This window comes from Lissotriton helveticus, chromosome 10 (genome assembly GCF_964261635.1).
Source record: "Lissotriton helveticus chromosome 10, aLisHel1.1, whole genome shotgun sequence".
Classification (NCBI taxonomy): domain Eukaryota; kingdom Metazoa; phylum Chordata; class Amphibia; order Caudata; family Salamandridae; genus Lissotriton; species Lissotriton helveticus.
The window spans coordinates 362,730,656-362,754,192 of record NC_136071.1 but is presented as its reverse complement, the minus strand read 5'-3'; the positions used below and the strand labels follow the sequence as shown (position 1 = coordinate 362,754,192).

Genomic DNA, 23,537 nt, shown 5'->3' with positions numbered 1-23,537 from the left:
AAGCTACATTTGTATTTAACCTTTCCTTCCATCTATGTATCGGTTCCCAAATTTTCCTTCCCCATCTCTTAATCCTTTTACCTTTTTTCCCAAATATACCTTTTTCGAGATTAAAAGTCCCTAATAGTAAGGCAATCCACTGCTGTTTTCCCGGGGGTAAGGGGTCCAGCCAGACTCTCGCAATCAACAACCTAAGAACTGCCATCGCTGCAAATATAAATTCGCTATGTTCACCTTCGCAGTCCCGAACTCCCAACATAATTACTGTAGGCGTTAGAATCACATTTAAGGCAAGTGTGTGAGCCATGAAAGTCTCAATACCCTTTAATAAGGGCTTTAATTTGGGGCATGTCGCAAAAATATGTATACTATCTGCGGCAATAGCATTACATCGCCAACAGCAAGTCCCTGTAGTTGCGCCCCACTGTGCTATGCGATCTGGAGTATGATAAAGTTGATACAACGTTTTGTAGTGTTGCGATTGTAATGGGGCAGAATAAAATACTGACCCTCCTAACTCCAGAGACTTCAAGAAAGACTCACTCGAAGTCCCTAATTTCCCCTCCCATTTATTGCCAAATCTAACAGTATCGTCCTTCTTTGTCTCAGCCAACTGGGCATAGAAATACCTAATGGAGCAGGCCCCACTTTGCGCTATAGCTTCCATAATATTAATTGTGTTAAATCCACCTGCCCCACCTTTTTTCTTTGAGAGGAAACTCCTAGTCTGCAAATACTTGAAGAAGCTGTATCTTGCTATATTAAATTTAGCCATCAAATCTGAGAATTGAAGTATGCTACCATCTGAGTTTAGCATATCTCCTATATTTTATCTGGCATAATAGTATCCGAAAAAATTAAAGGTGGTAAAGACTTATTCATATACAAACTAGTGTACCTATTAAATCTCCCTAATCCGAAATTTTTTGCAACTGCAGACCATACATTATAGGCTGCGGCCACAGTCTTGAATCGTGTACGTTTGTAGTACGATGAATCTGTACAATTTAAAAAGGCATTTGCGGAGTCTGTACCCAGAACAATTGCATAAATCATAGTTGATGTAGCTTTAACTTCCAAGTCCCCCTCATTTGCTCCAATTAATCCTTGAATATATTGTAGTACCGATGCCCAATAGTAGCACCTAAAGTCAGGAACCCCCCAGCCTCCCCTGTCCCTTGGCAGAGTCATAAACTTATATGCCCGTCTTGTCTTCCCGTACGACCAAATAAATCTGTTAAGAATCGACTCTAACTTGTTAAACCAAGTGGACTCAAAAAGAAGAGGAATTGTACGAAAAAAATAAAGAAATTTAGGAAGTATGAGCATTTTAATAATATTAGTGCGGCCCACTAACGTAAGCCTAAGATTATTTATCCTTAACAAGTCTGAGCTAACTTTCTTTAATAAGGGGGAGATGTTCTGTTCAACTATTGTTCCTAGGTTAGACGAAATTTCAACCCCAAGGTAGATTGCTGCAGGGACCACACGTGGATCAGCACATTGGGCTGCTGTATTTTTAATGATCTGTGTTTTGGCACTGTTAAGCTTGTAGCCAGAGATATTGCCAAAATGTAGGGCTTCTTGTTCTATTTCACCTATTGCCAATTCAGGATCGGGAGTAATTATCGCGACATCGTCAGCGTATGCCAATACTTTAATTACTACTTCGTTTGCACACATGGGAGGAATACGGGGATTAGAATCAAGGTTGCGTAGGTACGGATCCATATACAATGCAAACAAGAGAGGAGAGCTAGGGCAACCTTGCCTTGTTCCTCTCTTGATCTGCACTGCCGTTGTTAATTCCTGATTGATTTTAATTCTAGCTATTGGATCCCTATAAAGCACCTGAATTGCTTTTATAAAATTGTCGCCAAACCCCAAAGTTCTCATTAGCACCCACAGATATTCCCAGCCAACCCTATCGAAAGCCTTCTCGGCATCTAAAAATAAAGCCGAGACAGGGCCGCCAGAAACCTCCATGGCATCAAAACAGGTAATCACGGTCCTGACATGCTCTGTAGTCCCTTTCCCCGGGATGAATCCATGTTGGGCTGGGGTAACTAATTTTCCTATAACGGCTGACAGCCTTGTGGCCAGAATTTTCGAATAGAGCTTTACGTCAGCATTCATTAAGGCTATAGGTCTATATGACCCCGGGTTTGTGGCGGGTTTACCTTTTTTCAGGCTAACTATAATTTCAGTCTCGCCCCATGATTTTGGAATTGAGATATCTCTCTGGGCTTGAATGAATGTATCCAGTAGCTCTACTCTAAGAACTGCTATAAAGGTTTTATAAAATTCAATCGGTAACAGATCAGGTCCTGCAGCCTTAGAGGATGGAAGATCTGATAGAGCTAGGGACATTTCTTCTAGCGTTATAGGGGCTTCGAGTATGCTACTTTCCTCCGAATCTAATTTCCCAAGCTGAGTATCTCCTAAATATTCCCTGATTTTATCAGTATCAACCTCAGTCTCTCTGTCATATAATCCAGTGTAAAACTTACAAAATACATTCCTTATTCCGACAGAGTCAGAGATCAAAATGCCTGAATCATCAACTATATTTTTAATGTCCCCTGCGTTGGCTTTTTGTCTGGATCTGACAGCAAGAATGTGGCCAACCCGCTCGCTAAGCTCACAGGCCTGCTCCTTCTTTATTAAGTAGCTCGCTACAATCTTATTAGTAATTCTTTCTGCTATCTCCGCCTTTAAAACCGTGATTTCCAACAATTGTTGATCCAGTGGGAGCCCCGTCGTGATTAACCTACTTAACACAGCCTCGGCATCCAAAAGGGAATTAACTTGCTGATCGAACAATTCTCTTTCTTTTTTCCGTCTATGTGTTGAAAAACTAATTGTCTCTCCCCTGACGCCCGCTTTAAAAGCATCCCAAATATAGGCGCTACTAGTGCTCCCCAGATTATTAAGCCAAAACTCACTAATCCATTTTTCCATGTGAATACAATAATCTTCATCGAGTAGCAAAGCTCGCTCAAATGTCCATCTATATGGTTTCCTACCTAGCCCGTTTAAACTTAATGACAATAATAGTGGGTTATGGTCCGAAACCAAACGGGGTAACTTCTTGATCTGCGTGTTAGGTAACAAAACATTGGAAATTAAAAAATAATCCAACCTTACTGTTATATTATGAGGAGCTGAAAAAAATGTGTCGCCATCTGTCTGTGGATGTAAATTAGCCCATACATCTGAAAGAGCATTATGCCGTGCCATATCTACTATCGCCCTATGCACCCTTTTCTTCCTCCCCGCATAGGAATGATTCAGTTGTAGCTCAATATTTGCTGGTCGATTGATGTTAAAATCTCCGCAGCAGACAATTGGCTCCGCCCAGGTTGAGAGCTCATGATCCAGAAATTGAAATATATCTGGGTCATCACATGTTGAGCCATAGACTGAAACTAGTGTGAACCTAGCACCTCTGAAACCTATATCTATAATTGCCCACCTACCCCATGTATCCTCTTTACTCCTAAATACTGTACAATCTGCTCCTCTCCCCAGGATCGCTACTCCACGAGTTTTGGAGGCTTGCTTAGTATATGTTAGAACTTTAAAACCAGCCTGTACTAGCAAAAATCCCTTTCCTCCCTCCACATGAGTTTCTTGTAGACATATCAGATCAGGAGACATTGATTTACAAAATGCTGAAACACGCAGCCTTTTTTGAAGGTCGTTAAGGCCACAGACATTAAATGACAGAATTCGACAGGTCATCAAAAAACATCAAAGAGTAGCACCAGGTTCCAATCCCATCTCTTAACCAAGCCCACCACTTCCTTTTTCCCCCGTTTGTACAAAACTTGTAACTGCCTCGAATTACATTTTACTGTGTATAATGTGTGCCATTTATTCCCCCCCCTCTTCCCCCTCATCCTCCCCCCACCTCCCTGAACCCCCCCAGACTGCCCCTCCCCCCTCCCCCCCTACAGGCAAATAGGTCAGGGATGACCTATATGTGGACGCCAGGGAAGCAGCAGCCGCTACTCCTCCCCACCGCCAGCCAACCAGCTTATCAATCATAGCAAAATTTAAATCCATTATTTGTTCTCCTTATATCCCAATACTTCCAGCATGTACGCCTTTGCCTTAATCTCTGAAAAGAAAAATTTAAACTGGCCCTTGGTCACAATTTTCAATTTTGCCGGGTATAGCAGATACGCCTCCGAGCCCAGAGCCTGAATATGTGGTATCAGTTGTCTCAACCTCCATCTACGCTCAACTGTGGCATGACAAAAATCTGGTCTTGCAAAGAACGTGACATTGTTATAGGTGCGTCTTGACTCTGGCTTCGCTTTGTCCAAAATCAGCTGCCTAAGAAGGAAATTCCCTACAAAGATCAACAAAGCCCTTGGTCGCCCTCCCTGTGCTCCAGCCTGAGGCTGACCCCTTTTAAGGAACAAGGGGAAACGATGGGCTCTTTGAATTTCAGTTTCCCACTGCCAACTAGATAGCTCCGGAAAAGCCCCCTTTAACAAATTCACCAAAAACAACCTGGGGTCCTCCCCTTCGAGACCTTCCTCCACGCCAAGCAGTCTGATATTGTTACGGCGCTGCCTGTTCTCGAAATCTTCCAGCTTCCAGTTGAAGTCCTCAGCCACCTTTGATGCTCTTCCTTGTATAGTTTCAAATCTCTCAGGTCATCTTCAACTTTACTGGTCTTTTTCTCGACATGTACAACTCTCTCTGCAGTCTCCTCTTGTCTTTTGCTTATAGTTCTGAGTTTATTCTGTATCTTCCTTGACTCCTGTCTCGCCCTCCTGCTCTCTCCTCTAGCCTCGGTTTGCATTAATTTCAGGGTGTTAAAGAGAAGATCGAGCGTGACTGGAGGCTGAGAGGGTTGAACAGAGCCATATTCCCCAGTCACTGTTGCTGGACTGTCCTGCTCTAGAAACGAAAAGGTGGTGGTGGAGTAGTCCCAAGCTAGCTTTTTAGTAGGGTCAGTGGTACTGCTTGCAGTGGAAGGTTTCCTTTTAGATAGGCGTTTTCTCTGTGAAGTTTTCCTAGCTGGGGAGCTACTGACCGAGTCAATACCTGTGGATACGTCTGAGCTTAGACCCATAGACGACTGTGACTGTGACTGTGCATCTTCGTCGACGGAGTAAAATCTCTCCACAGAAGCTGAGCCGTTAGTAGGGCCGATTTCCACTGAGGTAGAGGATTCACCTCCTGATTTAACCCCCCCATCCGTGACTAAATCCATGGTTTCTGCCCAAGTTCGGGGGTTAACCAGCAAGACTCCCGCATCAGCAGTAGCAGCAGCCTGCATTTCTGCCTCCAGCTTCTGCCCAGGTATCTCAGCCCCCAACCCCACATGCCTTGGTACCAGCGCAGAGGGACCTTGAATCCCAGCCAGTGAATCATCTGGGAGCTGAGTATTCATTGCTCGATTGTCAATTATAGCCAATAATTCTTTATCTACTCCTTTATCTACTCCTTTATTTGTGTTTGTGTGCATTTTCACCGTTTTTACAAATTTTGCCGTTTGCCCCGTTTGCCCCGCTGCCGTTGCCTGTACCTGTGTCTGCGCCTCTACATCCGACATATTCCTGCCCCCGGCGGGTCCGCTTGACTCACCCTCGACAGCCATCGATTCCGCGCCTCTGCCTCTGGTCTCTCCCAGCATGACTGCAGCTGTCGGCTTTCCTGCTATCCCTGCCGGTCTTACTGGTTGCCTAGCAACCCCAGCGCCGGCCGCGAGACATGGATCTAACCCGAAGACGCCGACTCCTCCAGCGCTGGGTACAGCCTCTGCCTCTGCTCCTGCTCCTGGCCCCCCGCCTGCGCTTTGATCCGCAGAGATACCAGGTTTGGTCGCGGAGGGTTTGTAGCTTGCTGGAATATTGGGTGGGGTGTTTGCGAAGCTTTCTGAGACTGTGGGCTGCCGAAGGGCATTTTCCTTGGTTTTGGGTCTGGCGCCGAGCCCTGCATCTCTAGCGGATGGGGTGCTGTCTGCTCCGTTTCTCTTCGTCACCGCTTTTTTTAAACTCAAGGCGGCTTTTTGTGCAGTAGAAATGCCGGGGCCAGATCCAGCAGCTTTCAACTCCGCTTTGCTTTTCTCCTTTTCCTTTGCCGTCTGACCCTTGTTGGTATCCATGTCCACCGGTTTCTTGCCGTCCTTGGCCTCGAGACCACGCTGCGGGCGAGGAGGCATCCTGAGCCAGAGTTTTAATATCAATCTGGCAGCCTCTGAGATCCTCTCTTTCAAACGCAGGACAGTGCGTATTGCAACTTTTCTCCGTTGCACCCAAGGGGGGAGTATCACAGTGCTATAAGGTAAAGGCATAAAGTAACCAGGCCATGTAGGTTAATTATCCTGTTTCCATTGAGACAGCGCTTGGCAGTGGAGAGGAGAAGAGTGCGACTCACTCACTGCAACCCTCAGCGGCCATCTTGCCTCTCACAACTGTATACCCTTTTGTGTCTTGTTCACGCTATTTACATAAAAAAAAAAAATTGAGTTAGATACACTAATACTAAACGAATGAGCTCCTGAATAGTATTAAAAAACAAATTGTATATTACCTATCTAAACAATGTAAGTGAAATAATACGCTTAAACATGTTACTCTGTAAACATGTTTCTATATGAAAACAAGGCAACTTCATGTGCATTTTTTAAAAGCTAACTAATATTTAGATCTCTTACCTGGCAAACCAGTTGGCGGCTCCTTCGTAGCTTCCAGCGCTCCTATAAATATGATGACAAAAGGTACAAATATTTAAAAATGACCTTTCGTACTGTATAACACATTTTTATTAATTTAGATCTAGTACTTACGCATATTAATGAGGTATAATGTTGGATATTTGATAACTTCCTCAGCGGACTAGGATGTGGACACTTTTCACATTTATCATTTATGCACAACACATCGCCCCTTTTGTCCTTTGCTGAAGAGTTTTAACTCAAAATGGAGACTTAACTAGAGGGTGGAACCATGCACATTTTCACAAAAGTTCCACCTTAAAGCGTTCAATGAAAACTAAAGCATAAGAATGAGGACCTGGCTTGCATCGCATTTCCACGACGCAACATGGTACATGCGCAACGCAAACCTTAAGTGAGATTTATGAAGCAATGCAAGGCCGCTTTTCATGGCCCTGAGTGGCTCCATAAATATGGAGTAAAGCAAGGCAGAGAAAATCGCTGCTTTGCCTTACTGTGCCCTGGGAAGGCATCCATGGACGATGCATGGGTGCTCTCATGCAACTCTCGTGGATTTTGATGCATTCCCAAATTTACCAGAATTGGGAAACCTGGGAATGCGCCAAAAAGATGCGCCTGCCCAGGGGAAAAGTTACTTCCTCTTTCTAAGTGTGCTGCATTCAGCAGCACACATAGAAAGAGGAAAAACAGGCGCCAGCCCAGGGGAAAAGGCAGGAATGTGCAACATTGACTTAAATATGGTGCATCCCTGCCCTTTCTCTGTCACGAAGTGGAGCGCAACAAGTCAACTTGCTGCACTGCATGACAAGTTCGTAAATCTACCACCTGAGTGTCCATATTTGGCAGCAAATATTTGCAGAGCCGCTTGTATTATGTTCTTGATTTTAAGAGGAAATCATTGACTCACAACAATAAAGGGTGTCGAAAATCATGGGAAAATATTTCATTTCTGGTTCATATTACTGTGGATGTTTCTTAGCCACATTTCTTCTTACTCACTGTGAGTCTTAGGAAATGTGGTGAGAGTGGAACAGCGAAATGTAGTGCTCCATAATCATTACTAATTACATGTCAATCTGTGTGTTAATATGCTAACCTGTGTGTTACCACATGGCAGTATACCTATATAAAGAAGTCACATTTGGTATATTCATAGAGTATTAATTAGTTTATACTCTTTGCACATTAATAAACGCCTTTCTACCATGGGCCTAACTGTGAATAGGCCTCAGTTTATCATGGTTTAACTCATCTGTTAAAGTTTTCTGGTTTTAGTCCCTGATGGACCATCAGCAGCACAATTGAGATGGGGTACTATTAAACTAATGTTGCAAGAGTGTACCAATAGCAATGGGTGTTAGTGAATCTTTTTGCACAGAGGAAAAACAACACTAGTCAGGGGTTTTTCCTGCTGGTTGGGATATCACTTGTGTGCAGGTGATAATGCTGAGAAAGCTTTTTCAACTTTTAGCCCCTTGTGTGTGTGATAACTTTGAAATTCTTTAGTGGAACAGACAAGAGTTGTTTGTTTTCGCTTGCCATTTTGCAACACATTGCCTGTGTGAAATTAATTTAACCCGCTGGCCGCGGCTGGAATTCCGCCACGGTGCGGGTGATTTATGACTGGGCGTGGTTAGGACGGCCCCCGGCCGTCCTCCGCACACGCCCACCATGACGTCGGACAGCCCGGGGCTGTCCGACGCACCCAAAGGGTTAAAGGAGGAAGAGCCGTTGCAAGATGCTGCTAGTGACATCATAAAGTGCCGCTCTGGTATTGGTCAGTTGGTGTGTGTGTGTCACGCTGGTATTAATTATTGCATTAGCAGGTACCGGCCTGCAAAAGAACAGTAGTGAGCCTGACATTCTGATATTGTACACTGAGACCATTGCATATTACATTGTGATTCACTGAGAACTACCACTTGTTTTAATTGAATTCATTAAGTTAGGACGTCAAACTTGAAAGATAAATGAAATTTTTTAGGATGTGAGAGACGTCTTTAAAGGTGATGTACAGGTGCCTGCCCGTGATAGTGAGGAGGTTCCTCCTTAAGGTATGTCTGGTCATTAAATGATGATCAGAGTAAACCTTTGGATGAAATACTGTGTTGTGTTATGTGATGTATTGCAGTAATGTGCTGGAGATAAAACAGAAAAAAGATTAAGGAATGTTCATGTTGGACCAGACAAAGTTAGCACATAAATGATTTCAGAATGGTTTATACATGGGAAATACAGGCTATGCATTTGTTGGTGGTGGAATGCAAGGAGTCGTATTTCAGGAGACAAGACAGATGATGCATAACGGGAACAGTGTTCCACAAGGTAAAGGCTGGAGTGTTCAAATTGATCGGAATACTGGAATAGATGTAGCAACTCTTAAAAGGTCTAATCTGGGTCATTACTGTAATAAATTGGGACAATGGAAGAGGGAGCATGACTGTCTCGATGCAACTGAATTGTGCAATAAGCCAAGGCCTGACATCAGAGATGAACCCAGTGCAGGACCTGATTATGTATTGCTTGTGGATAGCTCATGCTTTAGAGAAGATGAGGGAAATTTGAAAGCTGCTTACACTGTCTGCACCCTGGAGGGTGCGACAGAAGCCTTCTGGCTGTGTGGTGTAACATCTATCCAAGTGGCAGAATTGGTTGCGCTTACTAGAGTTTGCAGTGATTCATACCAATGAAAAGTTACCATTTATAATTATGTCAATATGGCTTTTGTTTTATTCATGAGTTCTAGCAGCTGTGGTCACAAAGAGGGTTAATGACACCTTCTTTATCTCCTATTAGAAATGGGAATATGTGATGAGACTGCTTGAGGCTTTAAAAGTACCTCTCATGGTTGCAGCTGTAAAATACATAACACAGGAGTGAAGTGATTCCGTCGCTGCCGAAGATCCATATGCTGACAAGGTTGCCCAATATATTATGAGCCTGGGTGCTGTACTTTCAATGGAGAATATTCAAATGAATCTAAAAATGAGACAGCCTTTAGTAGATTGTTAATTATGATTGTTAAATGCGATGACGTTAAGAGATTGCAGGAAATGGCACCAGAGAGTAAGCAAAAGGGAATGGTTAAAAGAGTTTGTATGATGAATGAGAATAAGATTTGGGTTTCAGTGGATAGACGGCCTATTTTACCATACATCTATTGTCACTTATGGTCTGACCCTTTCATCGTCCCACACATATAGGAAGGGATGCAATGGTGAGGTTGTTCAAACAGAATTGGTGAGACCCACGCTTTAGAGTGATGGTTGGAAATCATTGCTACTGGTATGTAACATGCCAACATCTGAAAGTAGGAAGGTGAACACCCTGGCACTAAGTCAATTATGGATTTGGAGCTCCCTTCAATCACATGCAGTTAACATTTATCAAGATGCCCATGTTCACTGGACTGCAATATATTTTACTTTTGGTCTGTATCTTCTCTCGCTGGGTGGAAGCATATATACTGAGGAGAAATTGCAGTCTTACTGTAGCCATGTTATTGCTATGTGAGTTGAACTCTTGAGTTTGGATTTCCGGTTTCTCTTGAGTTAGACCATGGAATTTACTTCAATAATGAGGTTGTGAGAATGCTGTGTGTAGCCTTGCAGGTGGGTAAAAGACTGCATATCTAGAATCATTGAGTAGATTATTTGCACACTGAAATTTTGTCTAACAAAAGTGTGTGCATCTACATCTCTTAAGTGACTGGATGCTTTGCATCTAGAGTTGGTGAGTCTCTAAAGTACCCCAGATCGTAGATCGGAATTATAGCTGCATGAGAGCCTCATGAAAAACCCATGAGGCTGCCTGCTGTGCCTGCTAATGCACTAGTGAATATCTCAGATGATATGATTATCGCCTAATTGATTCTCAACTACTTCAAAGGACTGGATGAAGTGGTGCTGTCTCTCATCAGGTTGAAGCTTCAACTGCCCTTCTGAGTCAAGAGCAGTGCCATGGTCTCAATCCCAGAGACGGGGTTCTTGTGAAGAAGCACACTTAAAAATTGTGACTGGAACCCTATTGGTGTAGCCCCTTCCAGTTCATCCTGGTCACCAATACAGCCGTGAAATGTGGTGGACTGCCTAACTGGCTGCATGCATCCCACACTCAAAAAGTAAGAAACAATGAGGAAGAGGTGGTGACAACAGCCACTGATATGCAAACTCAACTTATTATCACACTGAAGGAGCAGAGGGGGAGAGGAAGGCACCCAGGTGTCTCAAAGTCAACAGGTGTCTAAAACCGAACCCGCACATCAGAGTCAAGCTGAGGCAAGTGATGAGCCTGTGGCAAATGAGTCAAGAGTAACCACAGCGAACCAACCCAGTGAAACAGAGCGAGACAATTTTGATTCAGAAGAAAGACCGAGTAATGTGACAAGTGATTGCTTGATTTTGATATATGATTTCTGACACTCCAAGTGAACTGTATCTATGAACTGAACGTTATTGAATTCTGAAGGTTCCCAAGGCTCCTACAAGGCTCTTGTGGAGGAGTAGAGTTAACACTTTAGAAGAAGATAAAGTAGGGTTAGAGATAACTGTACATAAGAATAAGCCGCCTGTAACCGACTCAGTTTTGCAACTTTGCACAAGTGGAAATGATAAACAATAATCATTATTTTGATTCTGGCTGTTCTTTTCCTAAGGTCTGATTGTAGAGAAATGATGGTGATCCTTTCAAAGAATCATAGGTCCCGATTCACAAAGTTAAACTAAGATGAAAGTCTAACTTTAAGACTTTCGGTATTTACAAAGGGTCTTTATGAGTAGTAAAGTTAGACTTTTGTCTCAGTTAAATTTAAGTTTTGGTCTTAAGTTTAACTGAGACAAAAGTCTAACTTTACTGCTTGTAAATGCCCATTGTGAATACGAAGAGTCGTAAATTTAGACTTTCTTCTCAGTTTACCTTTGTGAATTGGGCTCAAAGTAGGGTAATTGTGGCTATAGTGCTGATTGTCAATATAGTTTGTATGATTGCTTTATTAACAGGCTTGAGTTCCCCTGCAGATAATAGACCTATAAAGCTTAACCCCAAGCCTATTCATACTGTTTCACACTAAGAAGAGCAGCATCGTTTTTAATTTGAGAATTTTGCACAAGGATGTTTCTTAGGGGGATTTCTACTCAAATGCCTTATTCAAATTGCTGTATGAGTACATCAACATAATGCAAGCCCAGGATTGTTATGTATGCACCCATTTAACTGCATCTGTTGCGGAAGGTATAACCTATCTCCACATTCCGTTTCACCTATAGTATTTTACGAAGTATTTTCCGTAGTTTAATGTACCAACATGGTAACTTTTAATATTATTTTCTGAATTATGATTTGGTCTTGTCTGAAGTGCACAAGTACAAACATTTGAATCCCCACACAAATGCAAAAGAGATGAACACAGTTTGGCATTTCTTTAGGTCTGCAGTTAAGTTTTATAATTCCCTTGTCCATAGATGCAACTTAATATGTTTATTAAATCCTGTTGAGAAGAAGTTAATTGATGGCCTGTGGGTAAAAGATCAGTAATTGAACAAAAGGCGAGAACTGGGAGAGATATCGGGAATGGTGTATGGAAAGAGGAAGAAGAAAAATACAAAGAGTTGTTAATACATTCTAAACTGTGCTTAGATTGCCATCATGAAGGGAAGTGATGTTTCTTTAGGAAAGAAGATGAGGTTGCAAATTCTTGATTGGTGGGTTTCAAATGTGCTCACAAATTTAAAGGTTCTGTGTTACATAAATCAGATACTTGCAGGAAATGATCCTGTCATTTCTGGAGTTTATTATGTGTGTGGAAAGAATGCTTATTTCAAAATACATGGTACGGGGTTGGGACCTTGCTATTTAGCACTATTGTTTTCTAAAGTCCATCGTTTAGATAGTTTAGAAACTCAGGCAGTTGGATTTCCTGGTACAACTAAGCATAGGAGTGCTTCACAAATAGTGGGGGATATATTTGACCTATGATTCATTCTTTAGTTGTTGTTCTGAATGACTTAAAGAGCAAAAAGCTTTCTTCCTTAGTTGTAAAACTTGCAACCAGTGCTGCTGGAGCATTGCAAGCTATTGATATAGAACTGATAGCCATTATGGCTATGGCTTTATAGAATCAACTTGCTTCAGACATTTTAGTCAGAAAAGAGGGCTGAGTTTGTAAGATTCTGAAAGTTCAACAGTGCTGCATGGTTACCTAGGACAAAAGCAAGGAGATCCGAAGGTTTGTGACCAATATTACTGGAATTCCAACAGTGTTGTAGGAATTGTAAGAAATAGGTGCCTGGGAAGCAAATGGAAAGGGATCTTCTGCTGCAGGTGGTTGGCTTATCAGGATTGGCAGTAGTCTTTTTAGCTCTATATTGAGACCTATCTTGATTGCTGGTGTTTATGTGATTTGCCTACTTGCTAAGGTGAATGGATTTAAATGTATGAGGACCAAGAAGAGACTTGTAGAATGCAAGGGTAAGAACAGTAAGAGGGAAGAAATTGAGCTGGAAGATAATCAATGTAAGGTTTATGATTAACTGAGGTAGGTGGACAACTCCAAGCATAAACGGCAATGGGTGACAAGATTTTAGATTTTGGTGGAATGTTCAATTGTCATGTGTGCTGACTATTCTAGCCATCAGAAGGGGCTTTAGAGGAAATCTGTTTCTCAGGAGCATCCAAAAAGATAGCATTTCCGAAGACAATTCTTGACTAAATTAATGCATTAATCACTTGGACTCCAGAGTTTTTTTCAAGAAAAGATACGATGTTTAACTGAAAATGTAATATTAGAGACATGGGTTTCAAGACCTAGATTTAAATACATTTGCTGGCTGCTTCAGAGACAGGAGTGATAATTAGGGTCCAATGCAGAGAATGCATCGTTATTTTTAGGAATGTCAATAGTATCTCCATTTTGATTGAAATACATTTCAGTTAGTTGGCTGACACTCATCAACTGGTGACGAGTAGACTATCGGAAAATGTTGATTCTGAACTAATATTTGCTGTTGGATGAGGTAATAAACTAGAAATTAGTTGTGTATCAGCAGCATATATAAACGAATTATCTCCATCTGGTGAAGCAGTTTGACCAACAGCTTCAAGTAGATTTTCTTAAGAGGCAGTGTTATCTTGCTTCTGCTTTTTCTTGTCCCAAGCGCTTACATCAAGATCTTAATTAGAGTGGGAGCAGACATGGATCTTTTGCCCTCTTCTTTTGATTCCATCCTGTTTGAGGAACATTTCTTCTCCAGATACTAGGGCTTTAGTAAGCAATAAAACAATCTGTGGTCCTGCCTGAAGCACTGCAGACAACACACTGGGTGAGTGTAACACATGAATAACTGAGTCCATGTCAGCCTGCATAGACATCTCCAGGCTTTTGGGACCAATCTGCATTGTATACTACAACAACTACTGAACTTAACCTAAAATAATTTTTCCACATTTAGCGCTGCTGTTCAAGACCAAGTGTGCTGGCATTTTCAGGAGCTAAATCTATATTTTGCATAACTGTAGAAAGGGCATTCCATGGTGCCATGGGCCATGGTGCAAGTAAGAAAAATGCCCTTGACTGATATCTGGGTAGTAAATTAAAGCAATAATTAGAGTTCAGTGGGCCCCCAGGCTTCTGGGCCCTGGTGTGTCTGCACCTGCAGCACCAATGATAGTTAGTCCCCTGAGATGGTTTACTTGTGGAATAGGTTTACAATGTGAGTTAGTGGAACACTATTGGTGTCTTTGCTGAAGCAGAAGTGGTTGTAGTAGCAGAGATGCCGACAGAGAATATGGTACCTGTGACTAAGGTAGCTCTCTTACCAGCACATTCTGGTGTCTGACAGTACTTGATGTCCACTCTCAGGCCACTGCAGTCTTTACCCCCTTTGGCTGGGGGTGGGTTTGTGCAGTCCCGTGACCTGGTCATGTTGCCAAGACCTCCACAAGTGAGTGAGCAAGGGCTCCAGACAGTCCATGGTGTGAATCCCCCGTCCACGGTGCAAGGGGAGAAGGAACAGTTCAGCTGTGCATTGGAGCAAGTGCTACATGAGACAAAAGAGAGGAAAAGAGACATTTCAGCACTTCCACACCACCCTCCTCAATCATTCACAGCAAGAATAAACTATCCATCATCAACATCTTCCATTTCTTTTCTACTCAGAATCAAGGCACATTGGAACACAAAACACTATAAAATACTGCATATGAATTTGTAACACAAAATACAACTGTGACGCCCAAGAGTAGGTGCAAAGCATCAACATAATAGAGAACCTGGGCACTCCAAGGGGAATGGGGTAGAAAGTCCTACACTGCACCAAATACAAGAATGTACTTGCATCGCCTTATCAAATGTGACCATACATCGATGAAGGAACCTGACAACCACCTCTGGTGGAACTTTTTCCCTCCCAGTTTTCATCCTTGTATTAGCTCTTTTTTGGTCTGTGGTCAGGATTAGCCCTCTGGCCTTCACCAATAGGCTTTTCAGTCTACTGGAGGGAGTGTGTTGATTTGGATCTTGGTAGTGTATGGGATTGGTTATAGATACTCGCTCCCTGCATGTGAAGTTTATGTTATAATCGGTAATATTTTCCTGGTAGGATTTCAAAGTCAATTCTCATTTTTTAAAACCATTATTATTTAATTTTTTCTCACATGAAAAGAAAATCAATCGCTATTTAGCACCCATTTTCATATGAGAAACCATGAGCAGGACAAAGGAAAAAAAGTTGATTACCTGTAATTGTGGTTCTTCTGCATTGGTGTCTTTCATAGAGTCACATGCTTCATGACTTACTACCTGTCATCAGACTGGGAACCCTCAATAGTCAATGTTAACATGGCAGTGTTTAAATGCACTGAAGAAACATTGAAAAATAGTCACCAACTACAAGTGGCAACATAATATTGTTATGTGACCCACATTCTGGGTAGTGCCTGACAGGGCCAAGAGTTCTACTCCTCCCTCCGGTTTACCACTGCTAGATTTTCAAGGTTGCATCAGTTTAGTTATACCATCTGGAGCTTCATGAAAGGGCAGGAGGGATGGTTACCTGTGAATCTAGGAAAAATACCAATGATGGAGAATAACAGCTATACATAAGTAACTTTTTTCTTCTCCAGCAATAGATATTTCTTGGATTCATATGCTCGAATTAAGACTTTAATTGTGGTAGGTAGAAACAAGGCTCATCTTAAGAAAAAAGGTTACAGGGTGCATCTACATATTCCTTTCTGCCTGAACATGAGTGCAGTATTGCTTCGCCAAAGCATACACTGATCCTCAGGTTGCTGCCTTGCAAATCCCTTTCAAAAAGATTCCATCAAACAGTGCAGCAATGGTTGCTATACTTCATGTTGAAGGCTCTCTAAAAGTACCTTGAATTGATCTGTTCATTGTGGCATAAGCTAGTATGATGAATAATGCAATTCATCTGGCTAAAGTATGTTTATTTAATGGCTTGAGGAACCATAAGACACAAAAAGTTTGTCCACCTGTCCTTGCTGCTGAAGAATCTTTGTACATCTTTTAATTTCCCCAATAATAAGTTTCTCTTTTGGCACATTTAAAAAAAAAAAAACTTTTATTGTAATTATAATCAAGGCACAAGTTAATCAGATAATACATATAAACATTATATCCAGACATTAGCAGTTGTTTGGCAATAGACGTATTGAAGTACACACATTGCAACAGAGGACAATATTCCATCCATTAAATTCACATCGCCCGCCATTGTCATCTTCAGATTCCTCCTCCACCTGTGCCCTTGGTGGCTCACAGATGTACCCCCTGAATTTATGCCAGGGCCCCCAGACCCTGCTCCACTTCTGAGGACATCCTTTATTGATAAACACTGCTTTTTTGGCCAGCATGGCAGTATCCCGATCCCCACACTATGCAGTGAGTGTTGGCGACTCTCCCGCACCCCATTTTTGTGTGATGTTGCGCTTCACTACCATTATCCCCAGTGTGGCCCACATCTGTGCCGGGTGTTTAGGATCGTTCGGCTCCCACACGTTTAGTCAGCATCTTCTGGGTTCCGACGTTAACAACACCTCCACCGTCTATGATATGGTCCTCATTACTTTCACCCAATACTCCATAATCCTTAGACACTCCCACACAGTATGGAAGAATGTACCCTCCTCCCCACATCGTCTTAGGCAGTATGGTTGCGATGCTGTCCCTATTTTGTGTAGGGTGTGTCTCGTATAATAAGTTCTATGTAGAATTTTGAGCTGCATTAATTCGAGTCTTGAGGGTATTCCCAACTCCTGCGGGGAGGCCAGCGCTTCCTGCCATTTGGAATCCTCAAAGTCACCCACGTCCTTGGACCACTTTTCTCAAAGTGCCACATGTGGGTCAGGTAAATTGTGTACTAATTTGCGGTAGGTAAGGGAAGTCACCCGCTTCTGCATGCAGTTGGTCAGCAGTCTGTCTTCCAGGGGGGTGGCCTCTGGAACCTCGGAGCTGGATGGTAAGACCGCCTGCAACGAATGTTATGTCTGCATATACGTAAAGATTTCAGAGGGTGCTAACTCACACTGTGTTTGGAGATGCTCAAATGTAATCATCTCCCCCTTGTGCCACATGTCACCCACCGTGGATATACCAATTGCGTCCCATTTAGCAAATCCTTTGTAATTCCGAAGGCCGCTCAAACCTTGTGTGTCCCATAGAGGGGTAAGTTGAGTTATTATTCCCTTCCAGCCTAATTTAGCGTGCGCTTCATGCCATAGGTGGACGGTCTGCCTTGTTAGTCCGATTACAGCTGGTGTACGCTTCCTGTTATAAAGTGCAGACATTATGCCCTCAACCCCCGATCCGTTCCTTTCTGCCTTGAAAGCAGGATCTGCCTGCGGGGCATATATCTACTGGTTGACTACCTTCAGTTGGGCCGCCCAGTAATATAGCTGTATGTCGGGGAGTGCAATGCCGCCATCATACCACACTCTAGTCAATTTGCGCTGTGCTCTGCGTGTAGGTTTGCTCCCCCACAACAGCCCGGAAACCTGAGCTGCTATCTTTTTAAAGTAGTCCGATGGCACTGGGTACAGGGTATTTTCTAACGCATACTGGAAAAAAGGCCGCGCCATCATTTTAAAAAGTGCTGCCCTTCCCAGAAACGTCAGTGGCAATGCCCCCCAATGAGCTGCATCCCTTTTTAGAAACTCCAGGGGAGGCAAAGATTCCTTTTAGGAAATATGCCCGGGTCCGCTGCTATATAGATACTTAAAGGCATCCTCCGAGATCCGCAGCGGGCAGTCCTTTTGGAGCTGCGGTGGTGGACCATGGAACACAAAAAGTATCGACTTGGACCAGTTTAGAGTGTACCCTGATGCCCGACCAAAAAGGTCACATATATTCAGGAGTACCAGAATGGATCGTCTAGGGGAGGCCAGGTATAGTAAGACGTCATCCGTATACGAGATGCTGTCTTCCCATTCTTCTGTCCACCTAATACCCCAGATCATTGGCTCCCATCTGATCCATGCTGCCAGTGGTTCCAAAACTAGGGAAAAAAGCAGCAGCGACGGTGGGCAGCCCTGACGCGTGACCCGGTCAATGGAAAGTCATTGAACACATGACCATTAGCCGTCACATGTACCAGTAGTTTTGTATACAAGAGATGCACCCATTCGCAGAACTTAGGGCTAAAGCCCAAGTGCTTCAACACAGCGAACAAGAAGGGCCACTCTACCCTATTGAATGCCAAACGAATGTCCAATGGCAGGAGAACAGCTGGCTCTTTGAGGTGACGGGGTTTCTCTGTTGGGTTATGGTGAGGGAGGAGTTAAGTTTGAGGCTGAGGTTCCGGGCGTGGTCCTTGTTGGTGGGTGCGTTGCTGAGGATACTGGGCCACCAGGGGTTGTCCCATGCTGAGGGGGTGGGCCCGAGGGCGAGGACTTCAGTCTTCTCCAAGTTGAGCTTCAGACAGCTGCTGCTCATTCAGGATGCAATGTCTTTCATTCCTTCCTGGAAGCTGAGTCTGGTGGTGTTGGGTTCCTTCGTGAGGGAGAGGATGAGCTGGGTGTCGTCAGCATAGAATACTATGCTGAGTCCATGCTGTCTGACGATGGTGGCGAGGGGGGCCACGTAGATGTTGAAGAGTGTGGGAATGAGCGAGGATCTTTGGGGTACATCGCAGTTGATCTCTGTGGGTTCAGAGAGGAAGGGCGTGAGTCTGATTGTTTGAGTTCTGCCAGTGAGGAAGGTGCAGAGCCAGTCGAGGGCGATTCCCTGTATGCCGGTGTCGAGGAGTCTGGCTGTGAGTGTGCGGTGAGAGACGGTGTCCAAGGAAACGGGAGGTCTAGTCGAATAAGGACTGCGGTGTGGAGTTGGTCGAGGAGTGTGCGGATGTCGTCTGTGGCGGATATCATCTGTGGCCGCAAGGAGGGAGGTCTCGGTGCTGTGGTTGCTGCGGAATCCAGATTGGGAAGGGTCGAGGATGTACTTCTCATCAATGAAGTTCGTCAGCTAGGAGTTGAAGATCTTCTCAGTGACTTTAGCCACGAAGGGGAGGAATGGGACGGGTCGATAACTTTTGAGGTCCGTCAGGTCTGCAGAGGGTTTCTTGAGGAGGGTCTTGACTTCTGCGTGTTTCCAGTCATCGGGTAAAGTGCCAGATTCGAAGGTGGCATTGATGGTGCGTCGTAGCTCGGATGCTATGGTGGTAGGGGCTCTGTGGAAGATGAGCGTGGGCAGAGGTCTGTGGGGGCTCCTGAGTGAATGCTTTTCATGGTTGTGGCGGTGTATTTGGTGGCTACCGGGGTCCAGGTGGAGATGGTCGTCTGGTTGTCGTTGGTGGAGGAAGGGTTGGTTTCAGTGTCTGGTGTCTATTTGCTGAAGTTGTCATAGAGGGACTTGATTTTCAGATGGAGGTCCTTGGAGGTTGTGATGCCCACGGCTACGCTGGGGGGTTTGATGAATTCCTGGATGAGGCTAAACAGTTCTTTTAAGTTGCTGGAGTTACCGAGGATTTTGTTCCAGATGATGGTCTTTTTGGTTGTATTCTGTTTTTATCTAGGAACCTAATTCGATATTTCTATTTTATGCCCTTGTACGGTTATAATAAATAATATCCTTATAAAGGCATAAGAATCATATCCATATTTGGTCATAGCCCATGCAGTCCACATTAAGCAAGGCTACTTCCCCGGACTCCTAGAAAGCACAACGAGTTCTCTAAACAAACCAAACCTCCAGCAACCTGGCAAATCCCCATTGCTTTTGTTTTGATTTTGTCCTAGAACTCCTGTGAGCACTGTAAGAACGGCCAGTTCTTAGTGACATCTTTATTGACGTCTTATGTCCAACCTTACGTCAAACCCGGCACCTTTCAGGTATAAATATACCAACGTTGCCTTAAGCAAACACACGGTGGTTTGGAGAAGAGCGGCTATCTACTTGCCCGAGAGCCCAGCTGATGCGAGAGCCCACGGACGCCGCCCCTCCCCTTTGACGCACTGAGAGAGATGCTGTCTTTTCTCCTGCCGAGAAATCCAGCTCCGGTGTTTCCAGATACCCTCGCGGGTTACTGGGATATCGAGTCCTGAGAGAGAGATACCAGACCTCCTGCTTTCTATTACCCAGGTACGGAGCTGACTAAACCCTTAGAGAGAATTCTTGAGTCAGATTCTTGGCAAAACCAACTTAACTTAAACTGCTACTTACTTACTCCTTCCCACGTATTAGGCTTAGGTCGGCGTATTTAGAAGCACCAGTTGAGTACGTTAGTCAGTGTATATATGTATGTATATCTATCATCTATTTTAAAGTATCCTATGGCTAAGAAACCATATAAATGCTTTTACAGTATTATTTCATAATACTCCTTTTACTGTACGTACTTTACTTTACTATGAGTATTGGAATTGTGGCAATTCATTTCTCTTGCATGAGAAAGAAGACTGCTCAATAAATAACACCTTTTATTGGAAACGCCCGTCTCTCTTTTCTCTGCACTCTGGTGAAACTAAGTATGCACACTTGACTGAGTGAAATAGCTGTCTATTGTTTTCACACGACTCTAGAGATACACTCTTATTCTGAGGGAGCAAAGTTGTCATGTTTGATGGTTGTCAGAAGCTAATCCCTTCTTGTCTATCCAGGGAGGTTAAACTCCTCCTCGTTTATTCGAGAAAGTTTCTAGTGACCTCTGAGCTAGCTGGCAAACCTTAAGTCTAATATAGTCAGTAGAGACCTAGATGACCTCAGTCCTAAGTCTACACTGCTGTTTATATTATTCCAATGTGCAGAGCCTATTAGGAATATAGGAACTACACTACATGGCGCCAACGTTTGGTAAGGCGATAAATCTAACGCAAGACGTTAGAGTAACTCAGTCGTGCTTTTTCACACAGACCCCTTTTCCCGTAAATACTCCAAAAGACGTCTGGAGTGGGTAAAAGGTTAAAATCTGCCGGAACTTAGTAGGAAGAGATTCCTGTGTAAAGTTTTTGGTATAGTCAACGTTGAAGGATACAGTGTTCCAAAATATTGTGCACCTAATCTTTGTTTCCTTGAAACTTGATCTGCGACAAAAAACTTTCTGTAAGTAAAAATGACGGAAAGTGACGACGAAAGGGAGGCAGCTAGAATAGCAGCTCAACTCCTATCGGAGGACACAAGTCTCCGAGACAATGACCCGAATGTTATACTCATTCCGGTCAACATAAGAAAAACTATAACTCTTAAAACTTATAGAAAATGGACTGACATCACGAGGTGGTACAGTCATATTTGTGGTAGAGTCCCATAAATATCGGCAGACAGAGGTATTCTATTCATGGATAAACTTTCCAGCAGCAAACGCTGTAACACACGAATTCCACTATTACAAAATAGAGGAACCTCCGGATGTATACACTCCTTTCGAGGATGTTGAAATCCCATTAAATTACCAAGAGCACCTGCTCTGGTTTAAAGGCGCCCTAAAACATCACAATCACATCACCAAGCTCGGTCCACTAGGTAGACCAGGAGCAACGTGGCCGGTTCTAGCCAGCTACACACCACATCCAGACATTGAAAAAATGTCAGACGGGGAACTTTTAGCTCAGCTAAAAATACTAATTAAAATACATAGACAATTAGTCCAATATGTAATGCGGACATCAACAGTCCAACCAGCTATTAACATTCCACAGCTGACCCCCCATCAGGGGAACACAAACAAAATTACACCACAGAACATACAATCATGTCTTGGTAAAGTACGCACAAAACGGGAACAAATTCCATTCTGGTTAGCACAAAAAAAAACTCAAATAGAGGCAGTATTTCCTGATACTACACCTACTGAGAAACACAGAATTCTGACTATCTGTCTTCCAATGGGGATCGCACCACATGTGGAGGACTGTGACACTTGGGGCACAGTCTTTGCTTCAATTTACACAAAAACACATGGTGTTCCGTCCATGGCGGTTATACCAGATGTGCTAAGACAGATTCAAAATGAATACGTTCCAGAACCTGCTTTAACTCTAGGTATGAAATTACTGAAAGACTTCAAGCAGGTCTCGGCTATATTATTAGCCAACATAAAAGGAGAAGCAGCATCTGTGGCGATCCGCCAGAAATTGAAAGAAACAGATATAGCAGAACAGCCATTTGAACTTGCCAGAATCATAGAAAAATCCTATGAAGAACTAGGTAGAGATAGTTTGGGTGGGAAACCAGTAAAACCCCAACCAACTGAAAATCCTGAAAAGATATTTATTAAAAATAATCTAAACACTCCAAAAAAGAGCTGGGATGGAAATAAACAATCCACTCCCAAAGAAAAAAGATTCCAGTCCAGAGGAAGGTCTCCTCAACGAAGAGAAAGATCTCCTGACCGAGGAAACAAGTCTCCCCAGAGGGAGCCCTCTGAGAAAAGATACAACCTTAGAAATAGGGATAATTTGAAAAAACCTGATAGATATCAAGATATTGATACACGTCCCTCTCGATCTTTTCAGACTTCCTCGCAGAAATCGGAAAGAAGAGGACGGTCAGAACACAGGGAAGAGCACGTCAAGTCCAAAGACAAGGAACCTGCTCATCAAAGTAAAAAATTACAATTTCCAAGAAAGAAGGTAGCCAGTATTAAAATAATTAAACATGCCGAGGATACTGAGGACACAAATGAAAAACGGAGAGTGGGCCCAGACAATGCTAGACAGCGCAGCAGAAGTGACCATAGCTCGCAAGATCCTGATGAATCTTCTGGAGACAGTGGACACGAATGAATACATTCAGGTGGAAATTGCGGATACCAGGGTTAGCAAACCTCATAAAATATACGAGATAACTTCACGTATAGAGGGAAATAACACCAGGAAAGTAAGAGGTCTCTTTTGGGATAATCTTTCGAAAGGCTATGACATCCTTTTAGCTGAAAAAGACTGGCCACCAGAGTTTGTCAGGGAGTGCCCTCATGGCGAAGAAATGATTAAGCCTGCCTTCTCAAATCATATTCCAATTCATAGAAAATATACATATTCAAGAAAATGGGCAGTAGCCCAAGCTCCTGCATTATATAAAAATCATGTAGGATGGGATGAGGACTCTCCTCCTCATAAAATCCAGTTAAAATGTCAACCCACTGCACAAAGGCAGTACCCAATTAAGCAAGAAGCCAAAAAGCAAGTCAGGGAGATCTTAGATCAACTTGAATACCAAGGGGTGATTGAAACATGCACCTCTCAAATGAACAATCCTTTGTTTCCTGTCTCCAAGCCAGACAATTCATATCGTCTAGTTTTGGACTACAGACACCTTAACTCATGTTGCAAAACATTTGCAGTAACAAAATTCACACAGCGCAGCACTAATGAATAACATTGTGCGCAAAAA

At 43.3% G+C, this 23,537-nt stretch overlaps 1 protein-coding gene across 1 annotated transcript in view; it reads right to left on the bottom strand.

The window, feature by feature from the left end:
* LOC144784018 (SCO-spondin-like) overlaps positions 1-23,537 on the bottom strand; it is a 1,726,865-nt gene that overhangs the window by 497,835 nt on the left and 1,205,493 nt on the right. Inside the window, exons 89-92 of the mRNA XM_078662721.1 lie at positions 14,510-14,730; positions 6,677-6,718; positions 6,553-6,556; positions 4,577-6,296 (exon numbers count right to left, since the gene is read on the bottom strand). Coding sequence (XP_078518847.1) covers positions 4,577-6,296; positions 6,553-6,556; positions 6,677-6,718; positions 14,510-14,730 — 1,987 coding nt within the window. The remainder of the gene's footprint in view (positions 1-4,576; positions 6,297-6,552; positions 6,557-6,676; positions 6,719-14,509; positions 14,731-23,537) is intronic.